The sequence below is a fragment of the Pseudophryne corroboree genome, chromosome 5, assembly GCF_028390025.1.
Source record: "Pseudophryne corroboree isolate aPseCor3 chromosome 5, aPseCor3.hap2, whole genome shotgun sequence".
NCBI lineage: Eukaryota > Metazoa > Chordata > Amphibia > Anura > Myobatrachidae > Pseudophryne > Pseudophryne corroboree.
In genome coordinates this window covers 108,578,879-108,606,590 of record NC_086448.1, presented here as the reverse complement: position 1 = coordinate 108,606,590, position 27,712 = coordinate 108,578,879, and the positions used below count along the sequence as shown (strand labels likewise).

The following is a 27,712-nucleotide window of genomic DNA, read 5'->3' as shown; positions in this document are numbered from 1 at the left end:
GGCGCCCAGCATCCACTACGGACTACGAGAAATAGAATTATCGGTAAGTAAATTCTTATTTTCTCTAACGTCCTAGTGGATGCTGGGGACTCCGTCAGGACCATGGGGATTATACCAAAGCTCCCAAACGGGCGGGAGAGTGCGGATGACTCTGCAGCACCGAATGAGAGAACTCCAGGTCCTCCTTAGCCAGAGTATCAAAATTTGTAAAATTTTACAAACGTGTTCTCCCCTGACCACGTAGCTGCTCGGCAAAGTTGTAATGCCGAGACTCCTCGGGCAGCCGCCCAGGATGAGCCCACCTTCCTTGTGGAATGGGCATCTACATATTTCGTCTGTGGCAGGCCTGCCACAGAATGTGCAAGCTGAATTGTACTACAAATCCAGCGTGCAATAGACTGCTTAGAAGCATGAGCACCCAGCTTGTTGGGTGTATACAGTATAAACAGCAAGTCAGACTTTCTGACTCCAGCCGTCCTAACTATATATATATATATATATATATTTTTAGGGCCCTGACCACGTCTAGTAACTTGGAGTCCTCCAAGTCCCTAGTAGCCGCAGGCACCACAAGAGGTTGTTTCAGGTGAAAACGCTGACACCCCTTTATGAAGAAACTGGAGACGAGTCCCAGTTCTGTCCTGTTCAAATGGAAAATTTTAATATGGGCTTTTGTAAGACAAAGCCGCCCATTCTGACAATCGCCTGGCCGAGGCCAGGGCTAACAACATGGTCACTTCCCATGTGAGATATTTGTCAACAGCATGGTCACTTTCCATGTGAGATATTTCAAATCCACAGATTTGAGCGGTTCAAACCAATATGATTTTAAGAAATCCCAACACTATGTTGAGATCTCACGGTGCCCCTAGGGGCACAAAAAAGCTGTATATGCAATACATCCTTTACAATCTGGACTTCAGGAACTGAAGTCAATTCTTTCTGGAAGAAAATCTACAGGGCCGAAATTTAAATGTTAATGAACCCCAATTTGAGGTCCAAAACACTCCTGTTTTCAGGAAGTGTAGAAATCGACCTAGTTGAATTTCCGTCGTGGAGCCTTCCTGGCCTCACCCACGCAACATATTTTCACCACATGTGGTGATGACGTTGTGCGGTCACCTCCTTCCTGGCTTTGACCAGGGTAGGTATGACCTCTTATGGAATGCCTTTTCCCCTCAGGATCCGGCATTCAACCGCCATGCCGTCAAACGCAGCCGCGGTAAGTCTTGGAATAGACATGGTACTTGCTGAATCAAGTCCCTTCTTAGCTCCCCAGGCCCTTAGTCCTCTGTGAGCATTTCTTGAAGTTCCGGGTACCAAGTCCCTCTTGGCCAATCCGGAGCCACTAGTATAGTTCATACTCCTCTATGTCTTATAATTCTCAATACCCTGGTTATGAGAAACAGAGGAGGGAACACATACACAGACTGGTACACCCACGGTGTTACCAGAACATCCACAGCTATCGCCTGAAGGTCTCATGACCTGGCGGAATACCTGTCCCGTTTTTTGTTCGGGCGGGACGCCATCATGTCCACCTTTGGTCTTTGCCAACGGTCCACAATCATGTTGAAAAACTTCCCTATGAAGTTTCCACTCTCCCGGGTGGAGGTCATGCCTGCTGAGGAAGTCTGCTTCCCAGTCGTCCACTCCCGGAAAGAACACTGCTGACAGTGCTATCACATGATTTTCCGCCTAGCGAAAAATCCTTGCAGTTTTCACTGCCCTCCTGCTTCTTGTGCCGCCCTTCTGTTTACGTGGGCGACTGCCGTGATGTTATCCCACTGGATCAATACCGGCTGACCTTGAAGCAGAGGTCTAGCTAAGTTTAGAGCATTATAAATTTGCTCTAAGCTTATTTATGCGGAGAGAATTCTCCAGACTTAATCACACTTCCCTGGAAATTTTTTCCCTGTGTGACTGTTCCCCAGCCTCTCAGGCTGGCCTCCGTGGTCACCGGCATCCAATCCTGAATGCCGAATCTGCGGCCCTCTAGAAGATGAGCACTCTGTAATCACCACAGGAGAGACACCCTTTTCCTTGGATATAGGGTTATCCGCTGATGCATCTGAGGATGCGATCCGGACCATTTGTCCAGCAGATCCCACTGAAGAGTTCTTGCGGGAAATCTGCCGAATGGAATTGCTTCGTAATAAGCCACCATTTTTACCAGGACTCTTGTGCAATGATGCACTGACACTTTTCCTGGTTTTAGGAGGATCCCGATTAGCTCGGATAACTCCCTGGTTTTCTCCACTGGGAGAAACACGTTTTTCTGGACTGTGTCCAGAATCTTCCCTAGGAACAGTAGACGTGTCGTCGGAAAAAGCTGCGATTTTGGAATATTTAGAATCCACTCGTGCTGTCGTAGAACTACTTAAGATAGTGCTACTCCGACCTCCAACTGTTCTCTGGACCTTGCCCTTATCAGGAAAGCGTCCATGTTTCTTTTAAGAAAAATCATCATTCCGGCCATTACCTTGGTAAAGACCCGGGGCGCCGTGGACAATCCAAACGGCAGCGTCTGAACTGATAGTGACAGTTCTGTACCAGGAACCTGAAGTACCCTTGGTGAGAAGGGCAAATTTGGACCTGTAGGTAAACGTCCCTGATATCCAGTGACATCATATCGTCCCCTTCTTCCTGGTTCGCTATCACTGCTCCGAGTGACTCCATCTTGATTTGAACGCTTGTATGTAAGTGTTCAAATATTTCAGATCTCACCGAGCCGGTTGGCTTCAGTACCACAATATAGTGTGGAATACTACCCCCTTCCTTGTTGTAAGAAGGGTACTTTGATTATCACCTGCTGGGAATACAGCCTGTGAATTGTGTGAGGGGGAGACGTCTCGAATTTCCAATGTACACCTGGGATATTACATGTAGGATCCCGGAGTTCCCTTGCGAGTGTTGCTGAAACTCTTGAGATGACCCCCTACCGCACCTGAGTCCGCTTGTACGGCCCCAGCGTTATGCTGCGGACTTGGCAGAAGCCGTGAGGAGCTTCTGTTCCTGGGAATGAGCTGCTTGCTGCAGTCTTCTTCCCTTTCCTCTCCCCCTGGGCAGATATGACTGGCCTTCGCCCGCCTGCCCGTATGGGGACGAAAGGACTGAGACTGAAAAGACTGTGTCCTTTTCTGCCAATATGTGACTCGGGGTAACAAAAGGTGGATTTTTCAGCTGTTGCCATGGCCACCAGGTCCAATGGACCGCCCCTTTATACGGCAATACTTCCATATGCCGTCTGGAATCTGCCTCACCTGACCACTGTCGTGTCTTCGTCTGGCAGATATGTACATCACATTTACTCTTGATGCCAGAATGCAAATATGCCTCTGCGCATCACACATATATAGAAATGCCTCCTTAAAATGCTCTATAGACAATAAAATCCTGTCCCTGTCAAGGGTATCAAAATTTTCAGTCAGGAAATCCGACCAAGCCCCCTCAGCGCTGCACATCCAGGCTGAGGCGATTGCTGGTCGTAGTATAACACCAGTATGTGTGTATATACTGTTATGATATTTTCCAGCTTCCTATCAGCTGGCTCCTTGAGGGCGGCCGTATCTGGAAACGGTAACGCCATGTTTTTTATAAGCGTGTGAGCGCCTTGTCCACCCTAAGGTGTGTTTTCCAACTCGCCCTTACTACTGGCGGGAAAAAGGGTATACCGCCCATAACTTTCTGTCGGAGGAACCCCACGTATCATCACACACTTCATTTAATTTATCTGATTCAGGCAAAACTACAAGTAGTTTATTCCCACCCTACAAAATACCCTTATTTGTGGTACTTGTGGTATCAGAAATACGTAACACCTCCTTCATTGCCCTTAACATGTAACTTGTGGCCCTAAAGGAAAAATACGTTTGTTTCTTCACCGTCGACACTGGGGTCAGTGTCCGTGTCAGTGTCTGTCGACCGACTGAGGTAAATGGGCGTTTTTACAAGCCCCTGACGGTGTCTGAGACGCCTGGACCGATACTAATTTGTCCGCCGGCTGTCTCATGTCGTCAACCGGCTTGCAGCGTGTTGACATTATCACGTAATTCCATAAGTAAGCCATCCATTCTGGTGTCGACTCCCTAGAGAGTGACATCACCATTACAGGCAATTTTCTCCGTCTCCTCACCAACATTTTCCTCATACATGTCGACACACACGTACCGACCTACAGCACACACATACAGGGAATGCTCTGATAGAGGACAGGACCCACTAGCCCTTTGGGGAGACAGAGGGAGAGTTTGCCAGCACACACCAAAAGCGCCATAATGTATATAACAACCCTAGAAGGTGTTGTTTCTATATATGGGCTCTTAATATATAATTATATCGCCAATTTATGCCCCCCTTCTCTTTAACCCTGTTTCTGTAGTGCAGGGGAGAGTGGGAGCCTTCCTCACCAGCGGAGCTGGTCAGGAAAATGGCGCTGAGTGCTGAGGAGAATAAGCTCCGCCCCTTTCACGGCGGGCTTTTCTCCCGGTTATTAGGAAAACTGGCCTGGGTTAAATACATACATATAGCCTTAATGGCTATATGTGATGTATTTATTTGCCTCTAAGGTAATCTATATTGCTGCCCAGGGCGCCCCCAGCAGCGCCCTGCACCCTCCGTGACCGAGATCAGTGAGCCGTGTAGCAACAATGGCGCACAGCTGCAGTGCTGTGCGCTACCTTCATGAAGACTGAGGAGTCTTCTGCCGCCTGTTTCCGGACCTCCGTTCTGCCGTTCTTCAGCGTCTGTAAGGGGGATCGGCGGCGCGGCTCCGGGACGAACCCCAGGCTGACCTGTGTTCCGACTCCCTCTGGAGCTCAGTGTCCAGTAGCCTAAAACTTCAATCCTCCTGCACGCAGGTGAGTTGCAAGTCTCTCCCCTAAGTCCCTCGTTGCAGTGATCCTGTCGCCAGCAGGAATCACTGATTAGAAACCTAAAAAAAAACTTTTCTAAACAGCTCTTTAAGAGAGCCACCTAGATTGCACCCTCTCGGACGGGCACAAAAACCTAACTGAGGCTTGGAGGAGGGTCATAGGGGGAGGAGCCAGTACACACCATGTGACCTAAAAAGCTTTTTTAGATGTGCCCTGTCTCCTGCGGAGCCCGCTATTCCCCATGGTCCTGACGGAGTCCCCAGCATCCACTAGGACGTTAGAGAAATAATATTTAGCTAACTAAACATTTTCAGATAGAACACAATACATAATATAGATATTTTGGGCCCAAGGAAGAGTTGTCCGGAAATTGGGAATGCCTGCACCCAAACTGCGTGCATGGAAACAAATGCATATATTCCCCCGTACCCAGAGTTTCATGTATTTCCTCTACTCTCTGTGCACTTGGTTTGCTACTAGTCATTATAATTAGCGCACCTTTGCACCTCTCCCCAAATTATACACCTGGAGATAGGTGTAACCTCACTTACTGTATGTCCAAGTCTTCACAGTCCCAGTTCCGTTGACACGTCCTCACTGACTGCTACAGTCCAAATACTGTAGTAAGCATAGATGCAATCAAAGTGCAACTTTACATCATCATACTGTAGTAAGCGTAGATGCAATCAAAGTGCAACTTAACATCATCTCAGTTATGCGTAGGGTAAAAACACAGCCATAAAACCCTCTGCCTCAGCCCCTGAGATGTCTAAAAGAACCACAGAGGTATGTACTATATGTATCTGCAAACCACGTTGCTTGTAGGATATGCTTCCAATAACACCTGCTCAGGATGCAACTTGCTGCAGGCTCAGGCCAATCATATAATGGCTTACTGACATTGTAAAATACAGACGTATTAAAATTTCATTAAACAAGGCGTTTTTGGCCGAGCACTGAGCCAGGAAAATCTTTCCCACCTGGGTTAGTCAGGTGCGGTTGGTTTAGCTATCACTGCTGCTTCCTTGGAAGCGCTGTATGGTGATGCAGCAGAGGCATCTATTACATGCAGATGCCTCCTGCTGAACTAGGATGCAGCATTAGATCAAACTACCCACCATTGGGCGGCTAACAGCACCCATGGTGCCGCGCAAGCTGGCCATCGCAAAGGCCAGGAAATCTCCATCCTGCGACAGAGATCCCTGGAATGACATCGTTGCCCTCGACGGTCTAATGTTGGACTGCGTCCTATGCAGCACGACCTGTCTGCGCACACGCAGAATGTCCTGCACATGTACAAAGTACCGAAATTCAGTACTTTCTGCTGATGGTGTCAGGAGCAACCGCACCTGAATGACCCCCACAGTGCCTTAAAACGTATTCAGCCTCCGGTACATTTTTCACATTTTGTTGCTGTAGATTCTGAATTTAAAACAGGATTTGTTAGGCACTGATCCATACAATACTGTGCACCATCCCACATAAATAGAAATATTTGGGTCGGTTAGCAAAACGTATTATGCGACTTTGATATAACAAAAAGAAGAAACCACTGGTGCTACAAAAGTATATATTTTTTTATACGTTTGAAGAAATATTTGTAATGATATTTGGAGATACAGATGAGAGAATAAGAGATAAGAAAAGAATGCCCAAACTTAGGGCCTAATTCAGACCTGGTCGCTTCTCTGTGATTTTGCAGAGGGCTGCGATCAGATAGCCGGCGCCCATAGGGAGTGAAAACCCGCCCCGTGCAAGTGCGCGAATGCATGCGTACGGCGTACGAAAACTTCGCCAGACAGCGGACATCTGCAAATCCGTTTTTCCAGTCTGTGCATAGCCCAGGACTTACTGCTACACTGCGATACAAACAGGCTGATCGGGGCCGGAGCTGACGTCACACACCCGCCCTGGAAACGCTTGGGAACGCCTGTTTTTCCTGACACTCCCAGAAAACGGACAGTTACCACCCACAAACGCCCTCTTCCTGTCAATCACCTTGCCTACACCTAGCGATCAAAATTTTTGCGCTATTCTTTTGCAGTTCGGCCTCGCGCCTGCGCATTATGGGGGTCATTCCGAGTTGTTCGCTCGTTATATTTTTCTCGCAACGGAGCGATTATTCGCTAATGCGCAATGTCCGCAGTGCGACTTCGCTAAGTAAATTTGCTATGCAGTTAGGTATTTTACTCACGGCATTACAAGGTTTTTTCTTCGTTCTGGTGATCGTAATGTGATTGACAGGAAGTGGGTGTTTCTTGGCGGAAACTGGCCGTTTTATGGGTGTGCGCGAAAAAACGCTACCGTTTCTGGGAAAAACGCGGGAGTGGCTGGAGAAACGAGGGAGTGTCTGGTCGAACGCTGGGAGTGTTTGAGACGTCAAACCAGGAACGAAACTGGGTTTTAATGTTTTTTGAGGTTATCGTCAGTGGAATATAGCCGTTCTTTTTTCTGCCACCATATGCCGGCTGAATCGGCATGTTAACTTAAATTATACTTTACAGGTTTTTTCTAATGGTTAGGGTACAATAAATAGCTAACAATTTTCTGCCAAATTCAAGTCTCCGTGTCATTATTTCTTGGTATTAAAGGTATTGAATGCTTTACTTTTTGAATAAGGGTCCACACATTATCATTAGGAGGTTTAATATATATAATACCATATGGACTTAGTAGTGTTATTTAGATTTGGGTGCTATGTGCAAAACTGGAATGTTACACATGGGCTACAAACATCCCATATAGTAATCAGTAGGGTGTCTCCGAAAGCAGGTGTGTATCATGAACTACAATGCAAACTTTACATTATCATAACTTAGAAGATAATTAAAACAAGTAGTAGTTAAGGTTTCCAGGGAGTGTGCAGAACAATTAATACCAGTGTAAATATACTTAAGATAACTTTAGATAAGAAAACATTCTCACCCAGCAGTCCAAGTCCAGTAATTACAGGGTTAATGTACCCTCTGGCAGTAGCACTAGGAGCACTAAAGGAAAGTACTCACAGAGCGATCGCTGCTTAAAATCTAAGCAATCTGACTAGATTGCTTAAGGGAGGTACTGACGGGAGAGATGTGTGCTGAGCGATCTTAACACAGAGCGCTCAGCACACATCTCTCCCCTCTCCCCCCACTCAGCAAAGCGCAATGTGCTGAGCGAGGGGGGGGGGGGGGGGGGGGGGGGCGACGACAGGGGGACGGTCACTTCACACAACGGTGAAGTGAGCGACCCGCTAGATTGAGCCTGCATGCAGGCTCAATCTAGCACCGGCGATAGCGATGCGTGGGGCCGCACATCACTATCGCTGGGGGGCATACACACGGCAGATCCGTGCTCACAATTTAAGCAATCTAGTCAGATTGCTTAGATTTTAAGCACAGATATCTCCGTGTGTACACCCTTTTAGATTTTAAGCATCATCTCTCCGTGTGTACCCCCCACAGCAATAGCGATGCGCTGCCCCGCGCATCGCTATCGCTGGTGCTAGATTGGCTCAATTTAGCAGGTCGCTCAATCTAGCAGGCTCGATCTAGCAGGTCGCTCACTTCACCCGCTGGATGAAATGAGGGCCCCTTACCCCGGCCCTGCCGCACGCTTAGCACACATCGCGCTGTGCTGAGCGGGGGGAGAGATGTGTGCTGAGCGGTGCGATCAGCACACATCTCTCCCCAAATCGGCCGTGAACAGACACCGCTGCCTGCCGGTCACTGCCCGCACTCACCCCCAAATAATGATGAGAGGACACTGGCGGCCACGTCACACAGCTGCATCTGAGGAGAAGGAGCCACTGTGGCTGAGGCTCCGGATATTCTCTGCTCTGCTGAGTGCCGACTATAACTTCCTGCAACTGTGATCACGGTAGCGGTTACTGTTGAGATGGAGACACAGCAGTGTCCATCTCTGAAAAGGGGCATTTGTCCCACCAGGAAGGAGGGGGGGGGGGGGCGGATGTCTGGGTACTCAGACCCCCTCCCTCTCTCCCACGAGTGCCACTGACCTCAATGGAATAGTCAATGTGCAATGCTGTACTTTAAAGGATAATCACATTTTGTGCCATTAAACTCCCCTTTTACTGGTACGACTGGAGCAGTAGTAAATTCATCCCATCGATCCCTCACCCTGAGGGAGATTTATCAAACCTTGGAGAGAGCTAAAGTACCAGCCAATCAGCTTCTAACTGCCATGCAACCGGCTGTGTTCGAAAAATGACAGGTTCTAATTGGCTGGTACTTTATCTCTCTCCACTTTCTCTCACTCCAAGCTTTGATACATCTCCTCCCCTATATCCTTAATATTGTCCCTGGAGCTGACTAACCCTGGTGGTCTCACAGTTGTCACCGGCTCCTATACAATTGATGGGCTGCGTGTTCGGGAATAGTGCATGACGCCTTATTCGCACTACTGCTTCATTTCACACAACTGTTTTAAAATGTAACTTTTGAAGATAATTTCAATTTAACTTATATCTACAAAGCCCAGTAATCAGTAATCCAAAGAGACACAAAACAATGATTTAGATAATATTTAATTATATAAAAATTTAAAGGCATTTTTTTAGTGTATTGACCAGAAACTTGTATAGAACTTATGTAATAAATACATATTTCTTTATATATCTTAAAGTCTGGTTGGGGAAATCTCCTTCAGTAACACACACAGTACTGTGGTTCCACTGGTGTTACTACGTGTGAGCCATTGGCGTGTATGAATATACACTGCTCAAAAAAAATAAAGGGAACACTAAAATAACACATCCTAGATCTGAATGAATGAAATATTCTTATTAAATACTTTGTTCTTTACATAGTTGAATGTGCTGACAACAAAATCACACAAAAATGATCAATGGAAATCAAATTTATTAACCCATGGAGGTCTGGATTTGGAGTCACCCTCAATATTAAAGTGGAAAAACACACTACAGGCTGATCCAACTTTGATGTATTGTCCTTAAAACAAGTCAAAATGAGGCTCAGTAGTGTGTGTGGCCTCCACGTGCCTGTATGACCTCCCTACAACCCACACAAGTGGCTCAGGTAGTGCAGCTCATCCAGGATGTCACATCAATGCGAGCTGTGGCAAGAAGGTTTGCTGTGTCTGTCAGTGTAGTGTCCAGAGCATGGAGGCGCTACTAGGAAACAGGCAAGTACATCAGGAGACGTGGAGGAGGCCGTAGGAGGGCAACAACCCAGCAGCAGGACCGCTACCTCTGCCTTTGTGCAAGGAGGAACAGGAGGAGCACTGCCAAAGCCCTGCAAAATGACCTCCGGCAAGCCACAAATGTGCATGTGTCTACTCAAACGATCAGAAACAGACTCCATGAGGGTGGTATGAGGGCCCGACGTCCACAGGTGGGGGTTGTGCTTACAGCCAAACACTGTGCAGAACGTTTGGCATTTGCCAGAGAACACCAAGATTGGCAAATTCGCCACTGGGGCCCTGTGCTCTTCACATCACAAAGCAGGTTCTCACTGAGCACATTTGACAGACGTGACAGAGTCTGGAGACACCAAGGAGAACGTTCTGCTGCCTGCAACATCCTCCAGCATGACCGGTTTGGCAGTGGGTCAGTAATGGTGTGGGGTGGCATTTCTTTGGGGGGCCGCACAGGCCTCCATGTGCTCGCCAGAGGTAGCCTGACTGCCATTAGGTACCTAGATGAGATCCTCAGACCCCTTGTGAGACCATATGCTGGTGCGGTTGGCCCTGGGTTCCTCCTAATGCAAGACAATGCTAGACCTCATGTGGCTGGAGTGTGTCAGCAGTTCCTGCAAGATGAAGGCATTGATGCTATGGACTGGCCCGCCCATTCCCCAGACCTGAATCCAATTGAGCACATCTGGGACATCATGTCTCGCTCCATCCACCAATGTTACGTTGCACCACAGACTGTCCAGGAGTTGGTGGATGCTTTAGTCCAGGTCTGGGAGGAGATCCCTCAGGAGACCATCCGCCAACTCATCAGGAGCATGCCCAGGCATTGTAGGGAGGTCATTCAGGCACGTGGAGGCCCCACACACTACTGAGCCTCATTTTGACTTGTTTTAAGGACATTACATCAAAGTTGGATCAGCCTGTAGTGTGTTTTTCCACTTTAATTTTGAGGGTGACTCCAAATCCAGACCTCCATGGGTTAATAAATTTGATTTCCATTGATAATTTTTGTGTGATTTTGTTGTCAGCACATTCAACTATGTAAAGAACAAAGTATTTAATAAGAATATTTCTTTCATTCAGATCTAGGATGTGTTATTTTAGTGTTCCCTTTATTTTTTTGAGCAGTGTATGTAACTTAGACGGCATTTGTTTGTGACTGTGTATCTGGAACAGCAGGTGGTATTTACACTGACAATCACTGCAGCTGTAAATGATATTATAACTCATCTCAAGAAAATTTCAGCACCAAACAAGATGATTGTGACATGGAAATTATATGTTTTCTCCTGTTACGCCATACAGCGGGTTGGGAAAGGAGCAGGCCTTCAACTCTTTCTTGCAGTTCTAGAAGATAAAATAAGGATTTAATTAAAAATAAATTTAGAATCTAGACGTCTGACAAAGTATTTTAAATAATTATCAAATAAAATGTACAAATGACAGCATATTTACTCAGTTATCCCCAAAAAGAGGAAATGAACAGTATGGCGGAGGAGCAGTCAGTTACACTTTTCCCTCTCCACTATCCTGCTACTGCTAAAAATGAATGGAGGGGCAGTAGATGTCTGTGTGACCCTAAGGGGCACCGCGAGGTGGCACTGGGGGGAAGGTGGGGGTACAAATTATCAGGGTACTACAAAAGGGCCTGGACCAGCTGTCGTGGGAGACAAATTCGCCTCTTCGTATTATATTTCATTGTTTCTTTTTTACAGATGTGGGCAGATGTATTAAACCTTGGAAAAAGAGAATATAGAGTAAGATAATGTACCAACTAATCAGCTTCTAACTTCCATTTTACAGACTGTGGGACATATATATATCGAAGCTTGGAGAATGATAAAGTGGAGAGAAATAAAGTACCAACCAATCAGATCCTGTTATTTTCCAAAAGCGGGGATATGTACTGAGCCTTGAACAGTGATAAATTTCATGGTGATAAACTACCAACCAACCAGTTCCTAACTGTCAATTTTTAAATACAGCCAGTAACATGGCAGTTAAGAGCTGATTGGCTGGTACTTTATAAAGGTAAAATGTATCGCTTTTCAAGGCTTAGTACATCTCCCCCATGGCCTGTAAACTGACACTTAGGGCCTGATTGCTTGCTTTCTTACCTCTCCCCACTTTACCTCCCCGTATGCTCAGGGCTGTAAGGTGGGCGGCGTGGCCGATGCCATTACAATGGGTGCAGTGCCCTGGGAGTGGCACCCTCTCAGCCTGTGCATCTGGCTAGCGGGTGCCATTCAGTACACTTTCCCTACAGCTGATCTGAGCGTCCTAAGGATGCTTGGAGTGGTGCAGAAGTTCTCCGGAAATGGCAGGCCCACCTACCCACCCCGATGGGTGCAGACTTATAACGGTATGTACTCAGGCGGGTGGGCAATGGCTTCACAGGGCAGGTTGGCACCCAGATACAGTGCTGCATTTGCCCCTGTATTTGAAAAATGGCAGAAGCTGATTGGTTGGTACTGTATTGCTCTCCACAGTTTGAAACATCTATCTAGGGATGTGATCATACCTTCTTTATTTGGCCACATCCCCTCAATATCAGCTGGACCCACTGTTTGTCTCGACAGTCCTGGTTATCCAGCTTCCCCACTCCAATCTATCCTCAATGCTGCTGCTCGGCTCATTTTCCTCTCCAAACGCACTACATCCACCTCACTTCTCTTACTAGCCCTACAATGGCTCCCCTTACCCTTCCGAATCCAATTCAAGCTTCCCATACTCACCCATTCCTCTCATTTACATCTCTGACCTTATCTCCCTTTACACTCCCGCTCGGCCTGTTTGCTTCACTAAGACACGTCGCCTCTCCTGCCTACTAATTACCTCTTCCCATTCCTACTTCCAATATTCTGCACGTGCTGCTCCCTTTCTCTGGAATTCTCTACCTCTTCCCCTCAGACTTTTCATCTCTCTACAAAACTTCCAACAGGTTCTCAAGACCCACTTCTTCACCTAACCCAGCCATCTCTCATCCTCCTAACCCTCTGTTCCAGCTCACTGTCTCCCCCATCTGTGTCACCCCTGTCTGTCTGCCTCTCCTCTTTAGAATGTAAGCTCTCACGAGCAGGGCCCTCTCACTTCATGTGCTTTTCCTTCTATTACTTCGACTATCTTCTAATCCATACTCCCTACCATCTAACCCTTGGTTTCTGCCACCCTGGCACTTATTTCAGTGCCCTGTCCCCTGATGCAGCAATGTTTATATACCATGTACTTGTCCTGCATTGTCTTGTACTGTATGTCGCTATTTTCTTATATTTGCTTCTTTGTTTATGTACTTTGTTATGAGCTGTAGAATCCTTGTGGCATCATATAATTAATAATAATGATAATAATAATGTCCACCAAGCTTCATGTAAAATAATATTTAGCTAACTAAACATTTTCAGATAGAACACAATACATAATATAGATATTTTGGGCCCAAGGAAGAGTTGTCCGGAAATTGGGAATGCCTGCACCCAAACTGCGTGCATGGAAACAAATGCATATATTCCCCCGTACCCAGAGTTTCATGTATTGCCTCTACTCTCTGTGCACTTGGTTTGCTACTAGTCATTATAATTAGCGCACCTTTGCACCTCTCCCCAAATTATACACCTGGAGATAGGTGTAACCTCACTTACTGTATGTCCAAGTCTTCACAGTCCCAGTTCCGTTGACACGTCCTCACTGACTGCTACAGTCCAAATACTGTAGTAAGCATAGATGCAATCAAAGTGCAACTTTACATCATCATACTGTAGTAAGCGTAGATGCAATCAAAGTGCAACTTAACATCATCTCAGTTATGCGTAGGGTAAAAACACAGCCATAAAACCCTCTGCCTCAGCCCCTGAGATGTCTAAAAGAACCACAGAGGTATGTACTATATGTATCTGCAAACCACGTTGCTTGTAGGATATGCTTCCAATAACACCTGCTCAGGATGCAACTTGCTGCAGGCTCAGGCCAATCATATAATGGCTTACTGACATTGTAAAATACAGACGTATTAAAATTTCATTAAACAAGGCGTTTTTGGCCGAGCACTGAGCCAGGAAAATCTTTCCCACCTGGGTTAGTCAGGTGCGGTTGGTTTAGCTATCACTGCTGCTTCCTTGGAAGCGCTGTATGGTGATGCAGCAGAGGCATCTATTACATGCAGATGCCTCCTGCTGAACTAGGATGCAGCATTAGATCAAACTACCCACCATTGGGCGGGTAACAGCACCCATGGTGCCGCGCAAGCTGGCCATCGCAAAGGCCAGGAAATCTCCATCCTGCGACAGAGATCCCTGGAATGACATCGTTGCCCTCGACGGTCTAATGTTGGACTGCGTCCTATGCAGCACGACCTGTCTGCGCACACGCAGAATGTCCTGCACATGTACAAAGTACCGAAATTCAGTACTTTCTGCTGATGGTGTCAGGAGCAACCGCACCTGAATGACCCCCACAGTGCCTTAAAACGTATTCAGCCTCCGGTACATTTTTCACATTTTGTTGCTGTAGATTCTGAATTTAAAACAGGATTTGTTAGGCACTGATCCATACAATACTGTGCACCATCCCACATAAATAGAAATATTTGGGTCGGTTAGCAAAACGTATTATGCGACTTTGAAATAACAAAAAGAAGAAACCACTGGTGCTACAAAAGCATAATTTTTTTTTATACGTTTGAAGAAATATTTGTAATGATATTTGGAGATACAGATGAGAGAATGAGAATAAGAGATAAGAAAAGAATGTCCAAACTTACGGCCTAATTCAGACCTGGTCGCTTCTCTGTGATTTTGCAGAGGGCTGCGATCAGATAGCCGCCGCCCATAGGGAGTGAAAACCCGCCCCGTGCAAGTGCGCGAATGCATGCGTACGGCGTGCGAAAACTTCGCCAGACAGCGGACATTTGCAAATCCGTTTTTCCAGTCTGTGCATAGCCCAGGACTTACTGCTACAGTGCGGTGAGAACAGGCTGATCGGGGCCGGAGCTGACGTCACACACCCGCCCCGGAAACGCTTGGGAACGCCTGTGTTTTTCCTGACACTCCCAGAAAACGGACAGTTACCACCCACAAACGCCCTCTTCCTGTCAATCACCTTGCCTACACCTAGCGATCAAAATTTTTGCGCTATTCTTTTGCAGTTCGGCCTCGCGCCTGCGCATTATGATCCATATGCATGCGTAGTCAGGTCTTAATTAGGCCCTAAGCTTCTAGTGATTAAGGAAGGCCATGCAAAATTGCAACTTATCTCTTTACGGTAGGCTGCATGTAAGATACCCTGGCTGAAATCAAACTATCCTTGTCCACAAAGAATTTGCTAAACATAGTTGTGATGATACTGCAGGGATGTGGCAGAAAGTCTTGTGCAAAGTACAGGCTGGTGCATGTGGACAGTGATGATGATGACGAGTATGATACCAATGGCACAGATAGCGGCAGACGGACTGCAATCCGCATACACCTGCCAATATATTCTTTTCTTTCTGTGCATGCAATGCAGGAGCATCTACAGACAATTTTAAGTTTATTTTCTTTTAGTATATAGTTGTAATACTAAAAGAGCACTTTTTAAAACACTTTTTATAAGAGCTAAAGAGCTAAATCAATTGTAGCTCTGGAAAATGAATATCATTTTGAGTGGTTATTTCAGGCCAGATACTGAAATCAAGTGTAATCTACTTTGTTAAAGACTTTTATTGAAATGGATCTAGAACTAAGTTACCATTATGTAGAAAAGCGGCAAAACAAAATGATCTACAATCTATTTATTTTTACATTTAATTGTTAAGGTATTTAAAGGACACAAGAGCAAATAAAAAACATCTCAGATGAAGCCCTCAAGGCTTGGTGAAACGCGTAGGGTCTACACAACACAAACGTTCCTGCAAACAAACCCTGCCCACGCCGGAATAATGAAACCGCTCCACTATTGTGGTAAGAAAACCATACATTTAGTACACTTAAGTTTATTGGTTTTATCTATATTTGATATTAATAGAGCTGGGACCCGTAGTACTAGCCCCAAAGGCATCAAAACGCCAACGCCCCTTTGATTACGCAGATAGCACCATCACTTTTTTATAGCCAACTGCAATCAACTCAGCAGACGGACTGCTTATTCAGTCAAAAATAAGTCATAGGAGGAAAGAGACATGGTCACTTGTCTATATTATATGTCGGAGTCTCGTATACACTAATCAGGCCTGGCCAACCTCTGGCTCTCCAGCTGTTGTGAAACTACAAGTCCCAGCATGCCCTGCCACAGTTTTAAGCATTCCCTATTAATAAAACTGAGGCAGGGCATGCTGGGATTTGTAGTTTCACAACAGCTGGAGAGCCACAGGTTGGCCAGGCCGGCACTAGGTAAAAGAAGAGTGTCTCATGGGTCAGTTAGGGTCACCTACCGCAAGGTGGGCGCAGCTAGGACGTATGTGATTAATCACTGATTGCTATGATAAAAATAATCTGCTTTACTCTCTGAAGTGTGGAAAACATATGAATTGGAGTGTCCTGTATTGCAGTGAGAGCAGATCAGTGATCCCTAAAATAACAGGCATCCAGGTGCTACCCCTCACAGGTACCTCTTGTTATTAGGGTGTAAAAGAATACAACTAGTCATCATTTTTCTTTTAGCCTTTATATACAGTAATACTAGGAATACGCCATCAATGAATTAGAGGTAAAGAAAAAAAAAGCACATTTCTGACAATGGTTTATAGCGCACGATATAATTTACTGGCTAAGTGACCAAAGTACCACTCCTCGTGCTCTCCAGATCCAATCTCTCAGTGATGCCGCTTAAGCGCTCCTGCCCTAAGGTGCATATTTCCAATCTGTGCTCTAGAAACAATTCCCAAGCAAGCAATCTATTAAATTACATTTCACAGCAAATCATTCCCCATGCAAATAGTCAACACCTCAAAGACCTTGGGGATGAGGCTGGTAGCACCATGTAATAGAGATCATGCAGTGAGCTCTGTCTATGTCTATGGCTCAGGTAGATGGACAGAATGTTTTGGTTCTTGGACTGTTGTTCTGTAGATCACATTTTTTAAAGTGTAACTATTTGGCAGTAACTCGCTACCGCTAAACTCACTCATATAATACAGCAGACACAAAATGAACTACTGTATTACCGTAATGTTGCTGTAATTCTGGGATCCTACAGAAATCTACGGCCGCGAGAGCAGCTATCAGGGGTCATTCCGAGTTGATCGCTCGCTAGCAGTTTTTAGCAGCCGTGCAAACGCATTGTCGCCGCCCACTGGGGAGTGTATTTTCGCTTTGCAGAAGTGCGAACGCTTGTGCAGCAGAGCGCCTGCAAAATCGTTCTGTGCAAAACAAGTCCAGCCCTGAAGTTACTCTTCGTGTGCGTTGATTCTAACGACGGAGGGACGGCTATTGACGTCACACACCCGCCCAGCGAACGCCCAGTCACGCCTGCGTTTTTTCTGCCACGCCTGCGTTTTTCTAAGCACTCCCTGAAAACGGTCAGTTGACACCCAGAAACGCCCACTTTCTGTCAATCTCCTTGCGGCCGGCTGGTGCGATTGGAATCGTCGCTAGAACCAGTGCAAAACCACAATGGACTTTGTACCCATACAATGTGTGTGCGCATTACGGAGCATACGCATGCGCAGATTAGCCGGTTTTTCCACTGATCGCTACGCAGCGAACAACGGCAGCTAGCAATCAACTCGGAATGACCCCCATCATCTCTAGTAATTCACTTACCTACCCCTCAATGCTGGATTGCGGCTTTGGGGGATTCGAGCCACTTAAAACCTACAGAAAGTGCAATGTTTGGGACAGGGGGATTGGATTGGGACCTTGTGTGCAAGCCATGGGCACGCACATGTCACCCCCATTTCATTTCACGCTGGGGAAGTGCACATTGCTTCCCTAGCTGCTGGGCTTCCATTTTCACTTTTTCTCCAGCCCATGAATGCCAGAGTAACCGAAAAACAGGACTGTCCCACCAAAATGATGGTTGGGGGGGTATGTATACATGCATAGTCAGACACAAATACACATACATAAATACTGTCACATAATATTCACACACATACTGTATGTACAGCACAGACACACATATACATATATACATACTGTAGCACACATTCTCACACATGTATGCAGTCACACACATATACACATACTGTCACATACAGTCACATACATAAATATATTCATACACATACATTCAGTCACACAATGTGCAGCGGGCCCCCTCCGCTGTGGCCACCCACCCTCAACCGCACATTTTACCACATTTTGTGCACTAGCAAGCGGGACCCTCCTCGTCTGGGGTACCATCTTGCCAGTGATATTTGGGTAGATGGCACATGCACAACAAAGATGACAAAGAGAAGATGGCGCTGTGGAGCAGGAGAGACCCACTTGCGGGAGCACCATGTGGTATAATCTGGCTGCATTCATTATAAATACGCTTATGGGGCAATACAAACTCTGCACAGTTAGGGCCATGGTGGGAATTGAACCCATGACCTCAGTGCTGTGAGGCAGTAATGCTAACCATTACCCCATCCATGATGCCCATAATATTATGTATATAGCATGCATACACATACATACAGTCACACACTTATACAGACTGACAGACAATATAGTGTCCCCACCTCCCTCATACCTTACATTGTAGTCTGCAGCAGCTCCTCCCCTGCTCTCTCCCATGCTGCTGGCACTGACTGTGCAGTGCCATGCAGTGCTGTCCCCCTGCTCTGACTCCACCCTCGCTGTCTATTTTAATTTCTACAGCTTGTTGTGCTCTCCTGCACTGCTGTTGTAAGTAAAGGCTGGGGGGGTCCCTGAGAGATGGGGACCTGAGGCACTTTCCCTGTGCACCCCCTTCCCCTCATTCTAGGTGCAGAAGATATGACTGAACATGTTGTGCATGTGCATAGACACAACTAGGTGGCAACACTGGCTGGAAGCCTACCACATGTCCACGGGACATTTCTCTTAAGTGCAATTGCCCCCATTACCACCCAGTAACACCCACATTCTGTGGCACTGTATACTTCCCAATAACGTCAAATAGGGACACTCCACCCAAAAAACTCCACCTATTCCCAAGCCATGCCCTGATCCAGCAGAAATGCCCACTTTGTGCTGAAGCTGCTCACCTGTTACCTGGGCGTATGTAACTGTACTCATTTTAATTTAACCCATTCATATAGGAGGTTGTTGGGGTCTGTTATGGATCAATGGGTTGACATGGATTAGGTTGACAGTCAATAGGTTGCCCAGTATTGGTCGACACGGACATGGTCGACATGTGGAAAGGGTCAACACAATAAAAAGTCGACATGGGACATGTCAATACATAAAAAAGTCAATATGGCATTTTTGAACTTTTTGGTGTAGTTTTTTTGCGTAACATTACCAGGAACCCAAATTAGTGTACCGCGTCTCCTTACATGACTCGCTTTGCTCGAGGTTCCTATTCCCAATCGTAGTCCACGTGGATGGTAAAGTATGAAAAAGTTAAAAATCACATTTAAAAAAAAAAAAAAGTCATGTTGACCTTTTCATGTGTCTACCTGACCCGAGTCGACCACTTTATTGTGCCGACCTTTTTCCTATGTTGACCATGTTCACGTCGACCAATGGTGGTCGACCTATTGACTGTCGATCTAATCCATGTCAACCTAAAATCCGGATACTGTTGGGGTCAACACAGACTAGAGATTAAAAATAAACTCCTAACTGGGCTGTGCTATGTACCTCAGTAAGTCCCATACCCTCCTGCTCACCCTCATTTCTAAAATGAAGAGAGAATTACAGTAAGTACTACATTTTAATCATTAAACTGATTTTTATCATGTTATTAATGATATTTTCAGTGGATGAACAACATTGCACTGTTACCTCATTGGCTGTTTTCCAGGGAAAAACACTTATTTGGACATTAGGATGCACAGTTTCACAAAACTGAAAGAGACAAAGTAAATTGTCAGTAAAATGCAATAAATACATCACCATTGGGAAATGCAGGATGTATCGCTTTACCTACATAAAGATGTATTAACCTGGAGAAGGCATAAAGAGGTGATAAACCAGTGATAAGTGCAGGGTGATAAACATACCAGCCAATCAGCTCCAACGTGCAAATGGACACTTATGAGCTGATTGGCTGGTGCGTTTATCACCTTGCACTTATCACTGGTTTATCACTTCCTTATGTCTTCTCCAGGTTAATACATCTGCCCCTGTACACAATGGCATTTCAGTTAGTGGGGCAGATGTATTAACCTGAAGAAGGCATAAGGTAGTGATAAACCAGTGATAAATGCAAGGTGATAAACACACCAGCCAATCAGCTCCCATATGTAAATTAACAGTTAGGGAGTGATTGGCTGGTGCATTATCACCTTGCACTTAACACTGCTTTATCACTGGTTTATCACTTCCTTATGCCTTCTACATGTTAATACATCTACCCCACTATTTTTTAACACTATCATAAGTGGCAGTAGAAATGCACATACTGTAGGGGGTTATTCAGAGTTGTCAGCAAACCATAAAAAGTTAGCAATTGAGCAAAGCCATGTTGCACTGCAGGTGGGGCAGATGTAATATGTGCAGAGAGAGTTAGATTTGGGTGGGTTATATTCTTTCTGTGCAGGAAAAATACTGGCTGCTTTGTTTTTACACTGCAATTTAGATTTCAGTTTGAACACACCTCACCCAAATCTAACTCTCTCTGCACATGTTACATCTGCCCCACTTTTTTGGTTTGCTAACAACTCTGAATATCCCCGATAGACCACATACTAGTGACATTAGCATTTGATATGCGTTTGTTTTACTAGCAGTGTGTAGATTAGCACTGCCAGTGCGCTAAATGAAACCAAATAATATCCCAATAAACGCGCTGCAATACAAGTTAAATATATGTAAAAATGCAAATGGATGTTACATCACCTGGGACAATTTTTTTGATTGCTCTGTTTATTAACGGCATCAATTCAAAAACAAAAAACAGAATAGTATATCGCACACACGAGTCCTATTGGAGAAAGAGCTCTATATAAATAAAATTATTATTATTGATGGAGATAAATAATTACAGTCCACAGTTGGACAGAGACGCTAGAAGATTCTCACATAACCCAGCATGCCTGTTTGGTGCGACTGTATGAGGACACATCTGTGTCACCATAATATTGTTGTTGGCAGTCCACGGGATGGTCTGGCAGGCAGGTAAGTAAATGCAACAATGTTTGCAGGGTGTGCAGTGTGGGCCCCCATGATCCAGGGGCCCATGTACATACACATGCTGCGCCCACTATAGATAAGCCACTTGTCACCAGAATAAGGGGCAGTAGAATCCTGATATACAGTACGTTATATCATACATTACCGAGTCGCACTTCATGAAACAGTAAGTGAGTGAGAAAAGCCTGAGCACTACTCTACTGTTCCTCTACAGCTCAAAGCGAACACACTGTAATGGCTGATAAAGATTTCATGTACCTCGCTCTGAGACGTCACGCTTCTTCCTGCATAGTTCGGATTGGAAAAACCACTGGTAATACTGGCTCTATGCTTCCTGCTGGAAAATGAAATGAAAGACAGAGTCATCTTAACACATGAAGTTTTAATATGAGAGACGTCTAAACATATATTCGTAATAAAGTCTGTCCTCTCAATTCATATATATATATATATATATATATATATATATATCTCATGGTAGCTAATCAGTGTGTCGTGTAGTTTACTGCACAGATTCAGAATGAAAGCAAGCTCTTGTATGGTTACTATGAGTTACCGCACCTCTTACCGTCTCACACAGTGGCGTAACTACCACCCCTGCAGCCACTGCTGAGGCTGCCGCCATAGAGGAGACAGATCCTAGAGGTCATACTTGACCTCTAGCATCATAGTGTTTCCGTACTATGGGTGGCAGAGTCAGCCCGTCACTGTGGCTATGGGATGATTGTGAGGCAGAGCAGCAGTGTACAGATCCCCGGCAGTGCTCACCTATCCCGGGGTTCTGGCTCAGGTAAAGTCCGGGAGGGCAGTGGGGTGCCAGAGCAGTGCAGGGCACAGGGGGAGCCGAGCAGCAGAGCGCATCCCATGTAGACGGCGCAGTGCAGCGGCAGGGCAGTGAGCCGCAGCTCTCCCCCAGGGTCCCCGCCGCCCTGCATCCTACTGCCCCAAGTGTAGTACTGACAGCAGCAGCCCAAAGACGGCGACCAGCATGAGGCAAGAGGATGGAGACTGGGGGCAGCGAGGCGCTGGGCTCTGGTCCCCGCTGCTTGGGGAGCACTGGCTCCATGCTGCCTTCTTAGCATTCTCAGTGCAGTAGTGTGGCCCGAGGATGAGCTGCGTACATGGGGGAAGGATGCTCCATGTCGCTGCTCAGCTCCTCTGCCCTGTCGGCTATGCCATGGCTCACATTCACAGCACTCTAATTGCTGGGAAGTGGTGCCGCCCGGGAGCTCATAACGCTGGCGGCTGCAGCACCCTGGCACCGAGCATGAAACCCCCTTGGCAACGAGCATTACACACCACTAGCAACAAGCATTACCCCCTAGTAACAAGCATGACACCCAGCTCATGAAATCCCTGGCAACAAGCATTACACCTCCCCCCAGCAACGAACATGACACCCAGCACATGAAACCCCTGGCAACAAGCATAAAACCCAGCGCATGAAAACCCTGGCAACAAGCATAACACCCAGCGCATGAAAACCCTGGCAATGAGCATGACACCCTGATCATGAAAACCCCTGGCACTGTGCATGGAACCAAGAGTATGAAACCCCTGGCACTGTGCATGGAACCAAGAGTATGAAACCCCTGGCACTGTGCATGGAACCAAGAGTATGAAACCCCTGGCACTGTGCATGGAACCAAGAGTATGAAACCCCTGGCAATGAGCTGGTCATTTAAAAGTAATTAGAAGCCTTACTGTAGGGCTTAATGTGTAATGGGTATTGCAGTGTGTGGCATAATGTATAACGGGCATTGCGGTGTGTGTCATAATGTGTCACAGGCATTACGGTGTGGTATACTGTGTCACAGGCATTGTATGTGGTATGGCTCAGGGGCATTGGAGTGTGTAGCATAATGTGTCACATGCATTACGGTGTGTGGCATAATGTGTCAGGGGCATTACGATGTGTGGTATATTGTGTAATGGGCATTATGGTGTGTGGCATAATGTCTAAGGGCTATTGCAGTATGTGGAATTTTGTATACTGGACATTACTGTAAGGAGGAAAAATGACAAATAATATAAGGGGCATGAATAAGGATTATTTTTTTTCCTGAGGTGGCCAATGTCTGGGCGTGCAGGGTGCAAAAATGGGATATAAAGTTAGTCTTTTCCTGCAATGCCAAGCACCTTTCAGTGAAGCCACACCTATTTTTAGCAAGGCCAGGCCCAAATTAATCACTTTTATAGTGGCAATTATGGGGGTGCGCCAGAGAATGTTTTGGCTTGGTGGAGAAAAAATAAGATTTTAAACCCACCGGTAAATTTTTTTCTCCTAGTCCGTAGAGGATGCTGGGGACTCCGTAAGGACCATGGGGGTATAGACGGACTCCGCAGGAGACATGGGCACTATAAAGAACTTTAGATGGGTGTGCACTGGATCCTCCCTCTATGCCCCTCCTCCAAACCTCAGTTAGAGAAACTGTGCCCAGAGGAGACGGACAGTACGAGGAAAGGATTTTTGTTAATCTAAGGGCAAGATTCATACCAGCCCACACCATATAACCTGGAATATACGCAACCAGTTAACAGTATGAACAAAACAGTATCAGCCAATGACCGATCTTAACTGTAACATAACCCTTATGTAAGCAACAACTATATACAAGTCATGCAGAAACATGTCCGCACTGAGACGGGCGCCCAGCATCCTCTACGGACTAGGAGAAAAAGATTTACCGTTAGGTTTAAAATCTTATTTTCTCTTACGTCCTAGAGGATGCTGGGGACTCCGTAAGGACCATGGGGATTATACCAAAGCTCCAAAACGGGCGGGAGAGTGCGGATGACTCTGCAGCACCGATTGAGCAAACATGAGGTCCTCATCAGCCAGGGTATCAAACTTGTAGAATTTTGCAAAAGTGTTTGAACCCGACCAAGTAGCTGCTCGGCAAAGCTGTAAAGCCGAGACGCCTCGGGCAGCCGCCCAAGAAGAGTCCACCTTCCTAGTGGAATGGGCCTTTACCGAATTTGGTAACGGCAATCCCGCCGTAGAATGAGCCTGCTGAATCGTTTTACAGATCCAGCGAGCAATAGTCTGCTTAGAAGCAGGAGCGCCAACCTTGTTGGCTGCATACAGAACAAACAGTGCCTCTGTTTTCCTAATCCGAGCCGTCCTGGCTACGTAAATTTTTAAGGCCCTGACTACATCAAGAGACTTGGAATCCTCCAAATCTCCCGTAGCCACAGGCACCACAATAGGTTCATATGAAACGATGACACCACCTTAGGCAAAAATTGAGGACGAGTCCTCAACTCAGCTCTATCCACATGGAAAATGAGATAGGGGTTTTCGTGAGACAAAGCCGCCAATTCGGACACCCGCCTTGCAGATGCCAAGGCCAACAACATGACCACCTTCCAAGTGAGAAATTTTAATTCAACTGTTTGAAGAGGCTCAAACCAGTGAGATTTTAGGAACTGTAACACCACGTTAAGGTCCCATGGTGCGACTGGGAGCACAAAAGGAGGCTGGATGTGTAGCACTCCCTTTACAAAAGTCTGGACTTCTGGGAGAGAAGCCAATTCCTTCTGGAAGAATATAGATAGGGCCGAAATCTGTACCTTAATGGAGCCTAACTTTAGGCCCATATCCACTCCTGTCTGTAGAAAGTGGAGAAAACGGCCCAAGTGGAAATCTTCCGTAGGAGCATGCTTGGCTTCACACCAAGATACATACTTCCTCCAGATACGGTGATAATGTTTCGCCGTCACCTCCTTCCTAGCCTTTATCAGAGTAGGGATGACTTTTTCCGGAATACCTTTACCAGCTAGGATTCGGTGTTCAACCGCCATGCCATCAAACGTAACCGCGGTAAGTCTTGGAACACGCAGGGCCCCTGCTGCAACAGGTCCTCCCTGAGAGGAAGAGGCCAAGGATCTTCTGTGAGCATCTCCTGAAGATTTGAATACCAGGCCCTTCGAGGCCAATCTGGAACAATGAGTATTGTCTGCACTCTTTTTTGTCTTACGATTCTCAATATTTTTGAGATGAGAGGAAGAGGAGGGAACACATAGACCGACTGAAACACCCATGGTGTCACCAGGGCGTCCACCGCTACTGCCTGCGGGTCCCTTGACCTGGCACAATACCTCTGAAGCTTCTTGTTGAGGCGTGACGCCATCATGTCTATTTGAGGAAGTCCCCAAAGACTTGTTATCTCAGCAAAAACTTCTTGATGAAGTCCCCACTCTCCTGGATGGAGATCGTGTCTGCTGAGGAAGTCTGCTTCCCAGTTGTCCACTCCCGGAATGAATACTGCTGACAGAGCGCTTACGTGATTTTCTGCCCAGCGAAGAATCCTGGTGGCTTCCGCCATTGCCACTCTGCTCCTTGTTCCGCCTTACGGTTTACATGAGTCACGGCTGTGACGTTGTCTGATTGAATCAGAACCGGTAGGTCGCGAAGAAGATTCTCCGCTTGTCGTAGGCCGTTGTATATGGCCCTTAGTTCCAGTATGTTGATGTGTAGACAAGCCTCCTGGCTTGACCATAGTCTCTGAAAGTTCCTTCCTTGTGTGACTGCTCCCCATCTTTGGAAACTCGCGTCCGTGGTCACCAGAACCCAGTCGTGAATGCCGAACCTGCGACCCTCTAGAAGGTGAGCACTCTGCAGCCACCACAGGAGAGACACCCTGGCCCTGGGGGACAGGGTTATTTTCTGATGTATTTGAAGATGGGACCCGGACCACTTGCCCAGAAGGTTCCACTGAAAAGTCCTCGCATGAAACCTGCCGAAGGGGATGAGCTCGTAGGTCGCCACCATTTTCCCCAGTACTCGAGTGCATTGATGGACTGACACTCTTTTCGGTTTTAACAGGTCTCTAACCATGTTCTGGAGTTCCTGGGATTTTTCCATCGGGAGAAAAACCCTCTTTTGTTCTGTGTCCAGAATCATGCCTAAGAAAGACAGCCGAGTCGTTGGAACCAACTGTGACTTTGGTAGATTTAGAATCCAGCCATGCTGCTGCAGCACTCTCAGGGAGAGCGACACGCTTTTCTGCAACTGTTCCTTTGATCTCGCTTTTATCAGGAGATCGTCCAAGTACGGGATAATTGTGACTTCTTGCCTGGGTAGGAGCACCATCATTTCCGCCATTGTCTTGGTGAAAACCCTCGGGGCCGTGGAAAGCCCAAACGGCAACGTCTGAAAATGGTAATGACAGTCCTGTACAGCGAATCTCAGGTATGCCTGATGAGTAGGATATATGGAGACGTGAAGGTATGCATCATTTATGTCTAGTGACACCATAAAATCCCCCCCTTCCAGGCTGGAGATAACTGCCCTGAGCGATTCCATCTTGAACTTGAACCTTTTTAAGTACAGGTTTAGGGATTTTAAATTTAGAATGGGTCTGACCGAGCCATCCGGTTTCGGGACCACAAACAGGGTTGAATAGTACCCCTTTCCTTGTTGTATTAGGGGAATCTTGATAATCACTTGCTGTTGACACAGCTTTTGAACTGCAGCTAGAACTATCTCCCTCTCTGGGGGAGAAGCTGGTAAAGCCGATTTGAAGAATCGGCGAGGAGGCACGTCTTCGAATTCCAGCTTGTAGCCTTGGGATACAATTTCCATCGCCCAAGGACCCACGTCCGACTGAACCCAGACGTGGCTGAAGAGTCGAAGACGTGCCCCCACCGGCGCGGACTCCCTCAGTGGAGCCCCAGCGTCATGCGGTGGATTTAGCAGAAGCCGGGGAGGACTTCTGCTCCTGGGAACTAGCCGTAGCAGGCATTCTTTTCCCTCTACCCTTACCTCTGGTGAGGAAGGAAGAGCCCCGACCTCTTCTGGACTTATGCAACCGAAAGGACTGCATCTGATACTGTGGTGTTTTCTTTTGCTGTGGGGGAACATAAGGCAAAAAAATAAGAATTTACTTACCGATAATTCTATTTCTCGTAGTCCGTAGTGGATGCTGGGGACTCCGTCAGGACCATGGGGATTAGCGGCTCCGCAGGAGACAGGGCACAAAAATAAAGCTTTAGGATCAGGTGGTGTGCACTGGCTCCTCCCCCTATGACCCTCCTCCAAGCCTCAGTTAGGATACTGTGCCCGGACGAGCGTACACAATAAGGAAGGATCTTGAATCCCGGGTAAGACTCATACCAGCCACACCAATCACACCGTACAACTTGTGATCTGAACCCAGTTAACAGTATGACAAAACGTAGGAGCCTCTGAACAGACGGCTCACAACAATAACAACCCGATTTTTTTGTAACAATAACTATGTACAAGTATTGCAGACAATCCGCACTTGGGATGGGCGCCCAGCATCCACTACGGACTACGAGAAATAGAATTATCGGTAAGTAAATTCTTATTTTCTCTAACGTCCTAAGTGGATGCTGGGGACTCCGTCAGGACCATGGGGATTATACCAAAGCTCCCAAACGGGCGGGAGAGTGCGGATGACCCTGCAGCACCGAATG

The 27,712-nt window shown here is 46.5% G+C and overlaps 1 protein-coding gene across 1 annotated transcript in view; it reads right to left on the bottom strand.

The window, feature by feature from the left end:
• Nucleotides 1–11,139: 11,139 nt before the first annotated feature.
• MALRD1 (MAM and LDL receptor class A domain containing 1) overlaps nucleotides 11,140–27,712 on the bottom strand; it is a 1,363,691-nt gene continuing 1,347,118 nt past the window's right edge. Inside the window, exons 38-40 of the mRNA XM_063925153.1 lie at nucleotides 21,527–21,605; nucleotides 19,919–19,981; nucleotides 11,140–11,375 (exon numbers count right to left, since the gene is read on the bottom strand). Coding sequence (XP_063781223.1) covers nucleotides 11,304–11,375; nucleotides 19,919–19,981; nucleotides 21,527–21,605 — 214 coding nt within the window. The 3' untranslated portion in view covers nucleotides 11,140–11,303. The remainder of the gene's footprint in view (nucleotides 11,376–19,918; nucleotides 19,982–21,526; nucleotides 21,606–27,712) is intronic.